This window comes from Delphinus delphis, chromosome 21 (genome assembly GCF_949987515.2).
Source record: "Delphinus delphis chromosome 21, mDelDel1.2, whole genome shotgun sequence".
Lineage (NCBI taxonomy): Eukaryota > Metazoa > Chordata > Mammalia > Artiodactyla > Delphinidae > Delphinus > Delphinus delphis.
Window position 1 is genome coordinate 21,248,577 of NC_082703.1, and position 18,116 is coordinate 21,266,692.

Below are 18,116 nucleotides of genomic sequence, written 5' to 3' on the forward strand. Positions count from 1 at the left end.
AAGCCCTAAACATATCATTTTTTAAAGCTGTATCGTATGTACCATTATAAATTAACCAAGTCCCCCTTTTATCCTGACGCTGTGGAATGTGCTTAATGTTTTAATGGCACAGAACAGCAAGGTTTTTGCATCATCAGATTCTTTACCCAGATCCCCAAATGTTGGGAAAACAACAAAACCAATTTTTCCCATCTGGTCACTCCATTTTTACATTCTTTTGAAGCCAGGACTTTCTCTGGAAACTGCAGGCTGTGTTCAGTTGCTCTCATGCTTCTCTCCAATCAGAGGACACAGCCAGAGACTCAGAAGTGTTACAGCATGACTGTCTGGAGCCAGTCTCTTTGGGATTGAATCCAAGTTCCACCAGTAATGAACTAACTGTGTGACTTTGGGCAGGTTGTTGCCATCGTTTCCTCATCTGAAATAGGGATGATCATATTACCCATTTCTTAGGATTTCTGTAAAGATTAAAAGATTTGAGACATATTTAAAATAGCAGCTGGTGTATCATGAGCTCTATATATGTATCTCTTGTTTTATATTATCACCATCATCATTACCATTTCACTTGAGTTTGCCGTGTTCCCAACCACAAATGGCTTCTCACAAAATAACACTCATGGCAAGTTATTGCTTTTGAAAGATTGGATGTTGGTGACATCAGTACCATGTCTTTAACCTGGAGGGATAGTTTTACAATATGACTTACTCTGTGTTTAGCTGTGAGAGGGCAGAGAGGTACGTGTTGAACTGTGCAATATGCTAGTTTTTCTTATGATTGACTAAGAAGCTTTTCATACAGTTGCTGCCTTAAGCTTGGTTCCAGAAAAGTAAAAAGTGTATGTGACATGGTATATCAGAAAGGAGGGTAGGGTTTGCAAATTTATGGTGCCAGATTGTTGCTGATTATAAGTATTTTTGAGTTGGAGTAGCTGAAGAATCTGAAAGAGCAAGGTTTTGTTGAAAGCTTTGGTACCAGGACTTGATAGAGGGCCAAGACCTGTTAAACAAAGAAAACAGGAAAATTCCAGGAAGAAAGGTGTTCTGTGACCATGGAAATTTGAGTCAGTTGAATTATTTTTGGCAGTATAGTGACTACACTGGCAGTATAGTGGCTACATAAAACTTTTATTTCTGCCTTAAAGATTACTCTGTTGAAAGCATCTTGCCCCGCCAGTGGCAGTTGGAGGGACTGCTGGCTGTTCCTGTCCAAGGCCAGTGTTCAAGTTAACAGGCCATTAGCGAGCAGGGATACATAGTAGAAATTAGTTATTCTTGGAAACCTTTATTTACTTTTGGACGGTCTACTTGAGCAACTAATACTGTATCCTACAACCTTTGAATAATCAGCGTGTACAGGAAGACACCATCAGTACCTGTTTAATTATACGGACAGTAATGAATCCTTCTAGAAAGAAATTTTGCTGTGAGCTGTATTTTCAGCCACATTGGTCAAGCTCTTTTAACAATTACATTGCATTATTTTTTTCAGTCCAGTTTTTCCACAGTATGCACATTTAAAATCAGTTTCCATAGTGACATCTGGTGGTAGTTTTGAAATCCTAGAGAGTATGTTTGGAATGATAAATATTTTTATTTAATAGCTCCAGATTTCTAGCTTCTTTCAAATTTTTCAGCTCTATTAACAACTTTTCCTGAAAATGTCTTCATTGTATTCCTGAGATTGCAAAGCTAGGCATTTTTCGCTTCCGTCATGTTTCATTAAAGCCAAGAAATGATCTCTTATAACATTGCTGGGTGGTGCATATATAGCAGACTTGTCTAAACTTGTCTTCTGTGTTCAAAATATACAGCGTAGAATCACACAGCAGCATTCTTACCTTGTCTGCTGCTTGTGCGCTAAAACCTCTTGACAAGAAAGGTGTTATTTCTGCTTTAGCCATCTCACTGGCTTTTTCTTGTACAGCATTGATTGAGACTCTTTTCATCTGGCTGGAGGGAACCGTGGTAGCCCTGGGCTATCACTTGTTTCTCCCTCACAGCCTGGGCTTACGGATCATCTAGTTGCTTGCATGCTATTGTTGCTGTCCCAGAAAGTGGAAGAGGAAATAAAAAATGGGAGCAGAGATGGCAGAGAAAGAAAGGAAGCTGAGAGAGGGGGAGCTATTTGAAGACAGGAGGAGAACCACAGGAAGTTAGCGTATGGATGTGTATATGTGCCGAATAAGATGCAGTATTATTGTGGGTATGTATTAAAGAGAAATAGCTTTAAAACTGGAGTTTAAGTATTTATAGTTTTGTTTGGTTCCTTAGAGAATTGTTTCAGGAAAAGTGAATTTATAACAAGTGTGCAAAAAAGTCGGAGTTACTGAAAGTTGGTTGGTAGAAGATCATGGATTGAGAGAAATGGGAGTGGGATGCAGTTTTGCGAGTGAACACAGTAGGTCGATTCACTTCCAGTGATGCCTAGGGGTCCTTAGTTGTTGTTTTCCTGTGTTAAAGGTACTAGTTAGAAGTCTTCATAATGGAATTTTGAAAATTTGTTTCTTTTTAATGAATTAAGGTAACGGAATGTACAGAAGAAATCCATCTGTACATGCTAGTTGTGGCTCTAGGAAGGACTGGGAAAAGAAGAGTGACAGGTGTAGGAATAAGGACTGAAAGAATAGACACTGCTCTGGCCAGGCTTCTAGGTAGTTGGTATGTTGGCCATCTCAGAAACTGGGACCCCCCGTAAGGAACGATTGGGATTCTGATGAGCCCTTGGTTAAGGAGGTGCCTTGCTCTAGATTCTCAACGTTCTGCCTGTTTAGCTTCTTAAAGTTGAGCAAATCATTTCAGCTCTTCTTAAAAACAAGTGAGTTGTACTTGAGGATTTCTAAAGGGTTGTCAGTCTCCAATTCTTGGTTTTGAAATGGCTAAGGCTTAGATCTACTAGTCTGTCTTCCCAGATTATCTAGACTGTTTCTAGCTGTTCCTGGACCTGTGGTCAGTTCTTCCTAGATTCAAAATGGGAGCTCAGTTCTGCCTGTTGCAAAAGTTTCTGCCTGGGGGTCTCGCAGGGATGTATCTTGTGACTGAGCAGACAGATTAAAAAGCAGAACACAAAATCCCTTTGCATAAGTATGGTCTTTTCCCACCTACTTTATGCTTTTAGAATAGTGCTTAGAATTAGAATCCGCAATTAAAATAGTGCTTAGGCACTAGCCCCTGAACCACTATGAAGTAGAGCCCTGGAATCGTTTCTTCTTTATTGTCCTTTAAATGTGGGGAAGACCCTTATCTCAGTAGTGGAAAACTGCTTGTAGCCTCTCATCATGGCAGCCCCCCACCCCGCTCCTTGGTCTCCAGCATCCTTGCTGCTGTGGAGTGTGTGACGATGATTCTGTGGCTAATGATGACAGTGTAGCCTGATGGTGAAGAGCCTAAGTTCTGGAGTCAGACTGTCTGATTCAAATCTCGATTCCACCACTTTATTGTTGACTGACCATGGCTGTGCTTCCTCATCACTGTAAGGCTTGGGCCGTTCGCTGACTTTATCTAAGCTTCTGTCTCCTCATTTGTGAAGCCACGATGAAAATCATGTGATTCCAGTGTTCTTTAAACGATTTAATGCATGTAAAGCACCTAGTGAAGTCCTTGACATACAGTAAGTCCTTGTATTATTAAATTATTATATATAAATACAGTAAATTTATTTGTATTATTATTTGAGCATTTTGGTTAGAAGAAGTTATTCAGTATGTCCTCCTTTCCCTTTGGCAGTTAAAAATTCACTTTATTTCTTAGTTATCTATAAGCTGTAGTAATTTTGTTCTTTTTATAAGAACGTAATAATTAAAGTACATCAAAACATGAACATCTTAGCAATCACTATATGAAATATATATAAAAATATACAGTTTAAGAATTCATGAAATATGAACATCACTTATGTATATTTAATTACTAATTAATACAATTCTAGTTTCTTCCATATTTGAGTAGAGCTACTTTGGAGTCTCACTTTGAACTGTTGGTAGTATCTGGAGATTACCTGGGACTTGGAAACTTTCCCTCCTGACTGTGGCTCAGAGGTCATGCACAGAAGGGTGTGGCTACCCCCTCAGTTGCTAGGTTGATTGGGGGAGAGGGGCTCTTCCCAGCAGAAACATCCAGCCCATAACTGTACACTAGTCAGGACACAGACCAGACTCCAAGTGGAACTTGATGTAAAATAAATAACTGTTTTTGTCTGTGATTTAATTCTTATTATGTATTTGCATTTTCTACCTCTTTCTTTCCTTCCATCCTGACACTAAAAGAAGCTATTGTATGTGAATGTTCACTTAATAAACTCCTTCTGAATACTGACATGCAAAAAAATGGACAAAGTATGAGCTTTGACTTGTCTTTTCAGAGTTTTCATGTTAAATTTTGTTGACTGAACTTTTGTCATACTAACAGTAAGACAGATGGAATTTTGGTGGCCCTGCAGTCAGAGATTCCTAGTGTTTGAGCTCCAGCTCTGCCGTTTACTATGACCCTGGGAAAGTTCCTCATGACTCTTAACCTGAGTTTTTCATTCATGAAATGGGGATAATAATACCACATATATGGGCAGGTTGGATATAAGGAATGAATAAAATAATGCATGTAAGACAGTTATAGTACCTGACGTATCATAAAGACTGACAAAATTTTTCCTAATTATTGTTATTAAATGCCTACAAGTGATGTTGAGAGGGACACAGTTTTTAAAAGTGGATAGCAGCATGAACTGTTGGAGGATTAGAACTCAAAAGAGGTGAATACAAGTACCACGTACCTGTCTTTAAATTTTCTAATAATACTTCACCTGCCAGATGAATTATGTTACATTTTAATGACATGGCAGAAACAAGAGAAGCATATGTACATTCATTTATTAATATGTAATCCTCTTAGAACTGTTCCCTGGCGTCCTTTGTATCGGTTGATGGGAGTGAGACAAAGAAAAACTGGAAAAGATTATTTTCACTTGGTTACTAAGGGCACACTCTTCTTTCAGGCTAAAACAAATATAATTTGGTGAACAGATTGAGTATGCATAGACTTATGTTCGGACCAGAGAAAAAGGAAAACGTGTTTGAGTTGTCTGCTGCATAGAGAGACCAGCTAGCTCCTTTTTTATTTAAGAGTTCTGAGGCTTTGTTCCATATTTCTAGGAGGAGATCCATTTTGAGGGTTTGCAAAGAAATAGTGAAGCAGTAGTTATAATGCTTCTGAATAGCAATACACATTCATTTTATGATAATCTATTTCACATTATAATATTTAGGTTTGCTGTTTGTAAGTTGTAAACCTTTTGGGGAGTGTTAGATATAATTATCTAACATTCAAAATAAATGAGGTTTTTCTGTGATATTAACCTCAAATAAGCAAATATTTAAATTTACATGATCAAGAAATATAGATGTATATATTTAGTTGAGATAAATACTGTTTCATTTTTGAGCACAGGTTAAATTGATATTTGTTATTTTTCCCATAGTATTTTGCGTTAAATGGGAAGCTTCAGTGATTTTAAAGTTGTAGGATTTCCATAATTCAACCTGGATCATGTTGAACCCTAAAAATAGCGTTAATTCAGAATGATTATTGCACAAGAAAAAAATCCAGTGATGTATTTTGGGAAAGCCAAAGGACAGGTTTACACCATTGAATAAAAAGGTGGGATTTGCCCAAGAGAAATGGATATTTCCACTGTTAATCATCCTGAGAATAAGATTTCGCGTGGTTTCAGTGGCTGGGCCAAAACATTACAGACATTCTAATTTTTTTTGTAATTTTATAATTCCATCTCTTACTAGTTGACTTAATGAGAAAGGTGTCCTAGTTTGGATCCCATTTGAGGACTTTTCTGTATCAACTCCAGTTAATATATCCATTCATTTTTGTTCATTCATTTAATAAATAATTATTGGGCTTTGGGTAATGTGCTGGGTAAACTGGCATTTAGAAGGATGTGGTCTCTGCTCCTGTGGAGCTTATAATGTGGTAGGAAAATTTATATTTTTTGCATCCTGGTTGTCTTGCCATTAGCTTAAGGTGATTAAAAGAAACTGACGGGTTTCAGGACACAAGAGACCATATTTGCCCATTCATTTCTTTGGGTTGTTTTGAGACTTAAATAAGATAATAGTTGTAAAGTGCCCCACATAGTGCCTGGCACCTAATACTAATAATGACAAATATTTTATAACCAATATTACGTGCCAAGTGCTATATTCTAATCATTATATGTGTTCATTTCATCAACCTAGGAACACACTACTCGTATTATTCCATTTTATAGGAAAGGAAACTGAGGCACAGAGAGATTAGACAATTGGCTTAAGATCGCACCGCTGTGACACAGAAGCCTTCCATAAGGCTTAAGGCATAAGAGTTGTCATTTAGGCTGATGCTTTCTCAGAGTGACTGTTGGCGGTGATGGTTGACAGGCTACTTCATGCTTCTCTTCTTCCTCCTCTAGGTGTTATAGAGACATCAGGTCGACTGGACCGCGAATCCACCTCCCATTACTGGCTAACGGTCTACGCATCTGATCAGGGCGTCGTGCCCCTTTCCTCCTTTGTAGAGGTCTATATAGAGCTGGAGGATGTGAACGACAATGCGCCGCAGACTTCAGAGCCTGTTTATTATCCGGAAATAATGGAAAACTCTCCCAAGGATGTGTCTGTGGTCCAGATTGAGGCATTTGATCCAGATTCTAGCTCTGATGACAAGCTGACATACAAAATTACAAGCGGAAATCCACAAGGATTTTTTTCAATAAATCCTAAGACAGGTATGTGTTAATATTATGTATGAAATATTCATGCTTATATGCTCTTGATATGGGGAAATTTAAGAATTGTTTCTTTATTTGCCACTTTTATTTAGTTTTTGATAAATCGTTTCCCTTTTGAGTTACTCAAGACAAGCCTTTATTCCCTTATGAAAATTTTATCCCCAGTTTTTTTTCCTTTGAATTTGCTTTTATAAAACTATTTTTCTCATTAGTAGAGTTTCATTTGCAGGTTAAAAAGCAAATATTGTAGTTTCATTAATAGTTCCTAAATTAGTGATACATTTTAAACTTAACCGCAAATTCTACTGCTGCTAAATTTTCCAAACTCTACTTTTTATGAAAAACAGCAAGAGTTTATTTCACAATTCACAGTAGTTTTTTTTTTTTTTTTTTTTTAATGTTGTTTTGGAATTTTTCCTTAGAGCAGTGCTATGTCTCTTTAGGCAGTAGAGGATCCGGATTAAATAATTTTCAGTTTGGGAGCAGTTACTTTCTTGAACTCATACCTCAAGTTTTCCTTCTAACTGTTTTCTCCTCTCAGTGTCTGAACCCTTTTTCTAAGTAGGTAGCTCCTTGACTCCAAAATCCTCTTCCAAAATCCTTATAAACTTCAAATATTTATTTTTTTACATTTGATAATGCATCAACTTTTTTCTGAAGTCTTGGTTCTCTTTTTTACTATTTCACACACACACACACACACACACACACACACACACAAAGGTTCAACATAGCTATCATTTGTGTAGTGAAAAGTTAGCTATCATTTATACATGAAAACTTTATAAGTGGAGGGTTGCACTCTGATTTCTTGATCAGAGTTAAACCAAGAACCACCGCATGACACTGAGAGGACAATTTATTTGTAGGAACATAAAACTTCTCATGAAGTAGATCACTGGCCTTTGAACCCAGATTTTCGGTGATTCAGTACTTTTTCATAGGATCCAGTTACAGATTCTAAAGTGGTAGATTTATAATTTGCATGCCTCTATCATGTCTTTGCTCATTATGTCTTATTCTGAGGGAGCTGGCCTGTTCAGTTACTGGGTTGTCTTTTTGATATGTCAAAGAAATAATATACAAAAACCAAAGTTAAGGAGGCATTCTCAGCTTCCTTGCCAGTTTTTTTTTTTTTTTTTTTGGTGCAATTCTTATTTCATAATTTCCTTTGTTGAACTTAAGAGGAAGCAGTTCTTGAGGTGGAAGGAAGCTTGAGTTCAATATCTGTACCAAAATGCCTGTAGAAAGATAACCTGATAAGGGAACATGTGTGTATGTAATATTTTGTGTCTTAAAAAGTACATTAAAATGTTAGTTTTTAAACCTCTTGTCACCATATTCCAACCTATCATATAGACTGTCTTTCTTGATTGCTACAAGTCAACAAGATTTATTTTGACTGTATTAGGCTTTACTTTTTCCTTGAGATAATTATGCCATTATAATTATATAAGTTAGAGCTACTGTGGGAGCCTTGATACCCTGGTCATCTCAGGCCTCTGAAATGATGATGACACTGCTGTTGTGTTATGTCTTGTAGAAATGGGATTAATGTGGCATTGCTACTCTCTTCATGTCTATTCTGACAACTCTTTTTTTTTTTTTGCGGTACTTGGGCCTCTCACTGTTGTGGCCTCTCCCATTGCGGAGCACAGGCTCCGGACGCGCAGGCTCAGCGGCCATAGCTCACGGGCCCAGCTGTTCCGCAGCATGTGGGATCTTCCCTGACCGGGGCACGAACCTGTGTCCCCTGCATCGGCAGGTGGACTCTCAACCACTGCACCACCAGGGAAGCCCTATTCTGACAACTCTTTAAAAGAGATGTCTGCCGAGACTTCTAAGCTCTTCCTTATCTTCAGGGAGTAGAAATCCCTTTCAGGAGTCCATAGCTAGCTCCCAGACCCCTGGGTGGGTAGCATATGCATCCTGCTGATAGGATAGCAGGGGAAAAGCCATGAGACTACAGAGAGGTTTTATTTTTATATGAGTTGAAGGCAGATAGTAGTGGAAAATAACCATAGTTAGCACTCAGGAATATTTGTTATGAAGTATGTAATAAACTGTGTGTTTAATAGAGAAATTTGATCATTCCACAAGTCACCTGAAGTCTCTAAAGACTGAGAAATAACCATATTTTAGCATGGGCATTATAAAAGAATATAGTAAATACAGCCTCAGTATTATTGGGGGCCAGACTGTGAAAGCTGGTGAAAGACAGCCTGGTGGAAGAAAGTTCCTGTGATGCGCTGACCCATCAGACCACCTGTGGACCCTAAATCATGTTACTTGATTATTAAGGGCGGAGCGAGAAAATCACTGGGCTGGAAATCAGGAGATGTGGACAGTAGTGAGGCTTTACCTCTGGGATCTTGGAGAAAACTGGCTCCCAGGTCCTCACATCTTGTGACTAGCGCTGAGCATTTCTGCAGGCCTGTTAAGGCGAGTGCGTGCATGCGTGCTCAGCCTCACTTCCAGGAAGGATGCCACGGCCTCTCCCACTTGCAGGTGTTAGTTACCTTTGCTCTGTTAACTCTACATGAGATAACCAAGGTCTTAGTAGATTGACAAATCTGTGCCTCTCCTTTGGATAAACAAATTTGACAAGGTAAAATGCGTCTGCCTGCCCCTTAGTGGTAAAGAGAAATTTAGGACCCTGGTGATGATCACAACATCCAGCAGACTGGAGAAAGCCGGAATTCATTGCCATTCAAATTGTTTGTTTACACTCGAGCGTTTATTGAGCTTCTCCTGTGTATCCAGCATGTTAAGAGATGCTTTGAGAGTATGTAGTCTACGTAAGTGAAATAGCAAAGAGAGACAGGTGGGTGTGAGATGTGTGCCCAGGTGCTAATCAGTGCCTCTGGAGGAACTGTGGAACTGATGATGACTCATGTGGTGGTGTAGTTAGGAGGATGAGGCCCCCTGGAAAAGTTAGTGTGCTGATTCTGAAAGTGGTAAAGTGGATGGGTGGACAAGAGGGTAGGGGATGTTCTTCAAGTTGGGACAGTTTGAAGGAGTGGTGAGGCCAAGAGATCGAGTTAGATGAGTGTGTGAGAGAAGGGCTATGCTTGGTGGAAAAGCATAAATACCAGAAGAAGGGTTAAAGGATAATATTTACGCTATTTTTATAAATAATGACCTAATTTGGAGAGTCTGCATACAGTCCCTTGGCATGTTTTGTATAAACTTAAATCAGATGACCTCACTAAGTCCTTTTGGAGAGGAGGAAACATCCCTCCCGACCTTTCTCTCCTTTTGTCATAGTATGACGCGTAATTTAAAAAACAGAACAGAAAACCTTGCTAGGACTGGGTTTGATAATCTGAATGGGGGATTCTCAACGACAAGTTTGGATGAACATTTTTAAATGTATTTTGTGTTCTGATCAAAGTTTTTGTGCCTGGAACTGCCTTTCTGTCTGCATCTCAGATGGTTCCTCCGGTGTTGTTTCTAAGGGGTGGTGGATGGCAGGGTGTTTCCTTTTACAGAGGGTACAAGCAAAAGAGACTTGATTCATTTTCCTTTCCTGACACACACACTTTTGTTGACACCAGAAATTCTTATAACATCGTTTGTTTGATTATGTTCAGTATCAGGGTAAATTTGCTTCTTTTCACAAAAATTGTGCGGTTGCTCGAGGTGGGAGAGAGACAAGAGCCTAGAGTGTTGGGCTGTCCGAGCCCTGACTGCCCAGCTCCTGCAGACACATACGTCACAGCTTCCTTTGCAGAGTGTCAAGGACAGAGAAGAAGGAGGGCCCCAAACAATGGGGACCAGTGTGCACTCACAGGCTTCATTCTCCACGAGTAACCTCAGCAAAGTGGAGCAACCTCAGCAAAGTGTCTTTTTAGTCATTGTTATCAATTTGAACTTTTGAGGCCTGATATGTAACTTAAAACTGGCATATAATTTTCAAGTGTTCACTTGGGGCTTGTATGTGCTTTAGAAAAGACCACACTTTTATTCCCTTACCTCTGTGTTGGTATTTTCCAGGTTTTGGACACAAAGCAAGTATTGCTCTTTATTTTAAAAGTTTTATTGAAGTGTAATTGACATATAATAAATTGCACATAGTTAAAGGCTGCAATTTAATGAGTTTTCACATAGCTATCCAACACTGAAACCATCACCACAGTCAAGCAGTGAACCTACCTGTTGCTCCCCAAAGTTTTGCCATGCCTCTCTGTATCCCCTTCCCGATACTGCTCTCTGCTCCCACCCCCAGGCAACCACTCATCTGCTTTCGGTCACTGTGTATTAGTTTGTGCTCCCTAAAATTTTCTACAATTAGACTCACAGAGTGTATACTATTTTTTTTTTTTTTGGTAAAGATTTTTACACTCAGCATATTTACTCTGAGATTCATGTACGAAGTGAGTACCAGAGCCCATTGAAATAATTCATACCAGCCAATTCTAAACCTGCTCGTGCTGAGTCACCTTGTCCTTTCTGTGGAAACCACAGGAAAGGCTCTGGTGCATGCTTTCTCCTTGCTCCTTCAGCCTCCTGACCGACCCCAGTGCAGGCTCGTGTGGCCCTGTGCGGTGCGCGTGGCATGCCCTCTTATCTCGGGTGTTGTGAATAAGAAACTGTCTTTTCAGTGACAGTGGTCTCCTGATCTGGTGGCCTCACCATTCTTTAATAATAAAACCTACATTTTAAAACACTTTGGGGAAACTACTATTTGTCATTTCTTTTACTCATATCCAAACAAGAATACATTATTTTTTCTTTTTACATGGGTAGTAGCATACTGTATACAGTGATAAACATCTTGGGTTTTTCCCTTAACAGTATTATTAGTATTAGAGGCTGTGCCTTAGAAAAATTACCACATTATTATAAGAATATAGGTACATATCCATGTACCTGTCACCACCCATTTCACCGATCCACTGATTTTATATTGTCTAGTAAATTTTTTTTTTTATCTTCTCATTCATTGAGGTAGATCTTCCTGTGTGGGAACAAATACTCTGAGAAATTTTTATGGGTAAAAATAAATTCATCAGAAATGTATATTAAGTAGAGGCATGCTTTTTGAATATATGAGTATGTTTGTGGATGTGATTTCCGTGTGTCTGCGTGAGCATCTTCAAAGGGTTTAGCTTCTTTCGACAACTGTTGAATCTGTTTCCATCTACTTGAAATTTTAAATGGTTTAAAAACTTTATTGAGGCTGTTTCAGCTTACTGTTTTCTTAGCTTTTCCTTTATCAATTCTGTAGAGTTAAAATTTCATATATTTTGGAGGCTGATCTTTACTCTAAATCTCTTCTCATTATCGGATCTGGAGCATGTTGCACTGTTGGAATCTTGTAAGCCACACTGGTTCTCTCTCTTTGGGCTGATTTCCAAAGGCTGTCTCATGCCTGTCACCTTTGAGAGTTGAGTTTGAAGGAGACAGCCAAAGAGGGAACCAGCAAACCTTGGCTTTCCCTCTTTTGCTACTCTTCTGTGCTATTTCTGGTCTTTCTTTTACCACTCTTCCAGTCTTGACCTCACTTTTAGATCAGGTTGGAATAAAACTTTCTCTCAGAGCCAGAAGGGCAGTGACACATGTAGCTTATTATGCACATTGCACTTCATGTATTAAAGCAACCTCACATACTTAATCTTTACAAGAAACCCTGTGAGACGAGTAGAGATTACAAATGCCAAGAGTCTGCTGTCTTCCCCATTTTTCAAGTAATTATATGACTTCAGAGAGAGGTGAAGGCCACCCGAGGTCAGAGCCAGAAGGACGCGGGTTTCATAACTGCTACTTCTGGGTGCAGGATCCCACATTCACTTGATTTGCTTTTGGGTTTGTGATGTAAATGTGGTTTGGGATCCGGTTTTTCTTACCTTCTCTGTTTTTTGTGTTAAGGAATTTCTGAATTATATGATGGTTGCTTTTTAGGCTAATCTTATTTCTAGTGATATTTTCAGACCAAAAAGCACGAAGCTTGTAAGTAACACTAAGTGTTTAAACTTAGTCTTATTAACCGTGTACTGCAAGGATCATTAAACGTTTTCTGTGAAGGGCCAGGTATGAAATATTTTAGCCTTTGCAGGTCATACAGCCTCTGTCACAGCCACTCAGCTCTGTCACTGTAGAGCGAAAGCAGCCCTAGACGACATGGAAATGAATGAGTATGGCTGTGTGCCAATAAAACTTTATTTATGGACGTTGTAATTTGAATTTCATACACTTTTCATGTGTCACAATATATTCTTTTGTTTTTTTTCTGGTCATTTAAGAATATAAAAGCTGTTCTTAGCTTGTAAGCCATACAAAATCAGGTTGGCAGTAGTTTTCTCACCCCTGATATAGTGATGTATTTACTAGTTGGGCTGGCTGAATTGTTGATTTATTTCTGAGGTGGTAGACTATTTAATATTCCTGAAGTAAAAATTAAATTTATTTCCCATTGCTCTAAGCAGTGAATACTTAAAAAAGATAAGAGCTGTGTTTTGCTTCTCCAGGTTATTAAAATTATTCTTTAAAGAATAGTAGTAGAACATTAGTTACCAAGGTTGAAATATGAGAAAAGATTTATTTTCATTCATTTGTTTACATGTAGGATTATTTTATGTTCAGCATAAGAAATGTTTTTTAATTGCAGATAGAGTGATATATATGTATATATATATAAAATATATACATACATACATACATATACATATATATGTAGTAATCCCTAAAGCATGGGAAAGTCATAAAATGCTGTAGTAGCTAATAGGTATACTGGGTAACCACCCATCTTCTAGTCCACTATCACATTACAACTACTTTTTTCTCAATCAAAGTAAATGGCATTTTATTGTGGCTGGAACGGAGGCTGAACAAAGTGCAATAGGAAATAGCTATAGCTGCAAACAACTTCCAAGGGTTTCCGGTAACATTTGATAGCTGCACAGGAAGGAAATGAAGGGCCAGTCGCTTTACAATGGCAGGAATTCATTTTAAAAAAAAAAAGTTTACTCATTTGTAGTCTTTTCCCAAATATATGCAAATATTAAGGAAGACTCTATAGATCTTTCTACCTGTTCCTCCTGCTTATTTTTTATTTTACTGTGAAGTATGTTATCCTTAAAGTCTAAAAGAAGTCAAGTTTTATGCACTGCTTTTTCTGCACACGTTAAAATAGATGATATGCTTTTTCTCCGAAAATCTGTTAACCTTGAATCCTTAGGTTAAATTCTTTCAAGGGGTATTCTGTTTTTTTTAATGTTGCTGAATATCATTTGCTAAAATTATTTTAAGTACCAGTATTTTAAGATTTTGCATTTAAGTGCCGAAGTGAGATTAGCCTTTTTTGTCAACGTGATGTTAACTTTATAAAATGGGTTGGGTTTCTTCCCCTCCCTATCTCTGCTATATCTGACATTTATAGGAATGTTGAAGGCAATTCCTGGTAAATTGCATTTGGCTTTTGCTCTTATGTTTATCTTATGTTTCAGTGCCATCCATTTTCAATGAGAAACAGCTAGTTAAGACAGAATTAAAACCAGAAGAGAAGTCTGGAGATTTCAGGGTGCAGATTCTTTCTCAGCCACTGCTTGTGTGACTTTAGACTGGTCATTTGATTCATTCTTTTAGGGTTTTCCGTGGGACTCTGAAAGTTTGAACTAAATGAGTTCTGAGCGCCCTTCCAGCCTTGACAGTGTATGAATAGAATTCCATTTTTGGCTCCAAGCCTAATCCTGCCGGCACCAGGACTGCAGTGACAAACAATAGCTGTTCAAATGGCGGCAGCTGCCCAGAGAACTCCAGACAGGCTGTAGTTAAATGCAGTCTTGGAACACCACCTAAATAAAGACAGCGCAGTACTGCAGAGGATCGCTGAGCTCATGGTCTAAAGCTCCAAGGGGATGGCCGTTGAGTGATAACTACAGGAAAAATTGGAAGTTTGCTCTTGGCCTACAAGGCAATCTGTATTTTTAGATGCGAGCCGGTGGGTAGCAGGGCCCACCTCCCTGCCTGTCTTTCCAGGTCTGCTCTGCCTTTTCACTGCGGCGCTCGTCTTGCCTGTTCTGTGGACATTCAGTCCTGGCTCAATCCTGGCTCAGGTCCTGGAGGGTCAGGACAGAACCAAGCATGATACGGAGTATGTGATTACTGCTTAATATGTATTCTCCAGTTGACTGATTTTAAAAATTAGCGAAATTCATGATTTCCGTTTCACCTGTTGTAAGAGGAGTCTTAGAAGTTTGAACAGGAAAGCAATGTCCTTGGTTTAGTTTCTGTCCCTCCTGCTCCTGTGGTATCCTCTATCTAGCCACTGTCCAGACCTCAGGACTTCAGCTGTGCTCTTTGTAAATTACAGTAAACAGGCTTGTTCTGAGAACATTTTCACTTTATTAAAGCCGGTTAGGTACAGACCTGTAGAATAGAATGTCCCATGAAAAAGTATTTGTCATGTGCTACATGGAATTCTACAGTTAATGTCTCCTGCTTTCCTGTCTCACTGTCTTTTGCTTGCTTTAATACTTTATTTTAAAAATTAGAATAATTAACAGTTACTACTAATAATTACTAATATATTGCCTCCTTTATTTTCCATACATTTGATGAGTCTCTGTAGTTCTGTGATAGCTTCACCAACTCAAAGCAGGCTGTATTTCAATAATGCATCATGGAAATTTTAAAAAAAATTACTCAGGAGTCTGAAGTTTAGAACACATATCCCATAAATTTCTAAAACTTTTTTTTTGCGGTACACGGGCCTCTCACTGTTGTGGCCTCTCCCGTTGCGGAGCACAGGCTCTGGACGCGCAGGCTCAGCGGCCATGGCTCACGGGCCCAGCCGCTCCGCGGCATGTGGGATCTTCCCGGACCGGGGCACGAACCTGTGTCCCCTGCATCGGTAGGCGGACTCTCAACCACTGCGCCACCAGGGAAGCCCTCTAAAACATTTTTAACTTCTGGCCTCTTATAGCTTCTGTATTTATTTTATATAGTTTGTTAATTTTTGATAGTAGGCATTTTGCTTTTTTTTGGTTTATTTTTTGTTTTAAGCTTGTATGTAAGAGGAATGAGAGGTCATCATGGCTAAAATAGAAAGGATTGTTTTGGCCAATGTAGGGTGAACACAGGTAAATTATTCTGACTAAAGAGAATATTTTATTGAGTAAATTATTTCTTGAAAACTATTTTTTTAATTATTGTTATTGTACCCTGAGGCCCATGTTGCTTGTTGAATAAACTCTTAAAAGAACAGAGAGAAATTGTTTAGGTTTGTTCAGAATAGAAGGGTCTTTTCTATCATGGTCATTAGTTGAAACAACTTGTGATTAATTGTGACTTTGTATTATATAGGCATTAAACTAGTATTTATACTTATTGTTCATCAGATTACTAAAAAATATTTTTTCTTACTTCATTCTATTATGGAAGAGGAAAGAGTATGAGAGATAATATATTTAAAAATACAACTGAGGTACAATTTGGGGCATATTTTATGTATTATATAAAAATAAGATTTAGTTCATTTGTGGTTCTCAGCCGGAGATGTTCAAGAGGTCCTCCCAGAGGTGAGACAGCCTGTTTCTCCTTCCTTTTGAGGAAAAGCATATAATGAACTTGGATAATCTGGAGCATTTGGCACTTTCCTACCCCAAATTATCTTTGGGCAGACTTTTTTTTAATCCTCTGCCTTTTAATTTGTCTTGTATATAGAATGATACCCTATATAAAGTCATAAGACATTTCAAATGAAGACAGTAATAAAACATAGAAAATAAGATGAGTGGTTATCTTTAGATTATGCAATTATTTGCCATTCTTACCTAATTCTTCTTTTTTTGGTATTTTTTCAGTACTTTTGTTTGCTATTCAAATAAAAAGGTGTATTAATTTTCTAAGGCTATTGTAACAAATTTCCACACATTGGGTGGCTTAAAAAAAAGAAAAGAAATTTATTCTCTCACTGTTCTAGAGACCGTACGTTCAAAATCAAAGTGTCGGCAGGGCCACAATCCCTTTAGAGTCTCTAATGAAGAATCCTTCTGGTGCCTCCTGGCATTTCTTGGCTTGTGGCAGCATTGCTCCAGTCTCTGCCTCCACCTTCCCTACTTCTGGGTATTTCAAACCTCTCTCTGTGTTTTTCTCTTAAAAGGATACTTATTGATTTTAGGGCCCATCATAAATTTAGGGTGATCTCATCTTGAGATCTTGAGAGGCTGTTTTTCCAAATAAGGTCCTAGTCACAGGTTTCAGGTTGGACGTATCTTTTGGAGAGAGGCCACCATTCAACATACTACAAAAGGCATTTCCAAAAAGAAGGGAAATACGCTGTTAAATGGAAACTGCCGTTTAGATCATTTTGTTTTACGTTGGAAAGGCTACATTTCACTTCCGGTCTAGGGGGATTTAATGATTTGGGTCAGTAGTTGCAGATTTGTCAGGAAAATTCTGGGAGATGTTTTAGGCTTAAGTAACTTCAGAGCAGTTGGAATCTTCACGTGGACTCTCATGGCCATTTCTTTGAAGTAGCATTTCTGCAACGTTAATTATGGTTCTTAAGTACTGTTTCTCTCTCCTAAATCCCTAGTCTTATTAACGTTTTTCTGTATCTCAAGTGGTGTTTTTGAGAAATGAATAATATACTTTGTTCCAGAATATGGCCAGTGGTGATAATTACAGTGACTAAAAGCAATTCTGTGTTTAGGAAATTATTAAAATATTTAGTAATTTAAATTAAATTAAAATTTAATTAATTAATTGGGCATGGATTTTTTTTTTCTTCTATTTTTGTGAGCTCTTGGCCCAAGGTGGTGGGCGTGGGATGGATTGCCACATCACCTGGGAACCTCTGAAATTGTGTAAGCTGGGTCCTCACGGATGGAGGTCCTGATGCAGTGGCTCTGATGTGGGGGTGGGAACGTGGGTTTAGCTATCATTCCTCGTGATTCTGGTGCTCACTTCTGGTTGTAAATGGCTGCAGCCACAGAGACTTCTGAACACTTTCTTTGGTAAGAATTCAACTCTAGTTCCAATTGTGCGGCTGACTCTGACCTTCAGGAATTAATTTAACATTCCTGGACCATATTTCCTTGTTTTTAAAAAAATATTTATGTATGTATGTATGTATGGCTGCGCTGGGTCTTCGTTGCTGCATGCGGGCTTTCTCTAGTTGTGGCAAGAGGGGCTACTCTTCGTTGCGGTGCATGGGCTTCTCTTGTTGCGGAGCATGGGCTCTAGGCATGCGGGCTTCAGTAGTTGTGGCACGTGGGCTCAGTAGTTGTGGCTCATGGGCTCTAGAGCACAGGCTCAGTAGTTGTGGTGCACGGGCTTAGTTGCTTCGTGGCATGTGGGATCTTCCCAGGCCAAGTGAACCCGTGTCCCCTGCACT

At 38.7% G+C, this 18,116-nt stretch overlaps 1 protein-coding gene across 3 annotated transcripts in view; it reads left to right on the forward strand.

Annotated features, from left to right (window-relative positions):
* FAT1 (FAT atypical cadherin 1) overlaps positions 1 to 18,116 on the forward strand; it is a 119,950-nt gene that overhangs the window by 48,238 nt on the left and 53,596 nt on the right. For all 3 annotated transcript variants that reach the window (XR_009517868.2, XM_069540291.1, XM_060001166.2), the window contains exon 3: positions 6,458 to 6,772. Coding sequence is in view for 2 of the 3 variants with exons in the window: in XM_069540291.1 (XP_069396392.1) it covers positions 6,458 to 6,772 (315 nt within the window). In the remaining variant the exon portion in view is untranslated. The remainder of the gene's footprint in view (positions 1 to 6,457; positions 6,773 to 18,116) is intronic.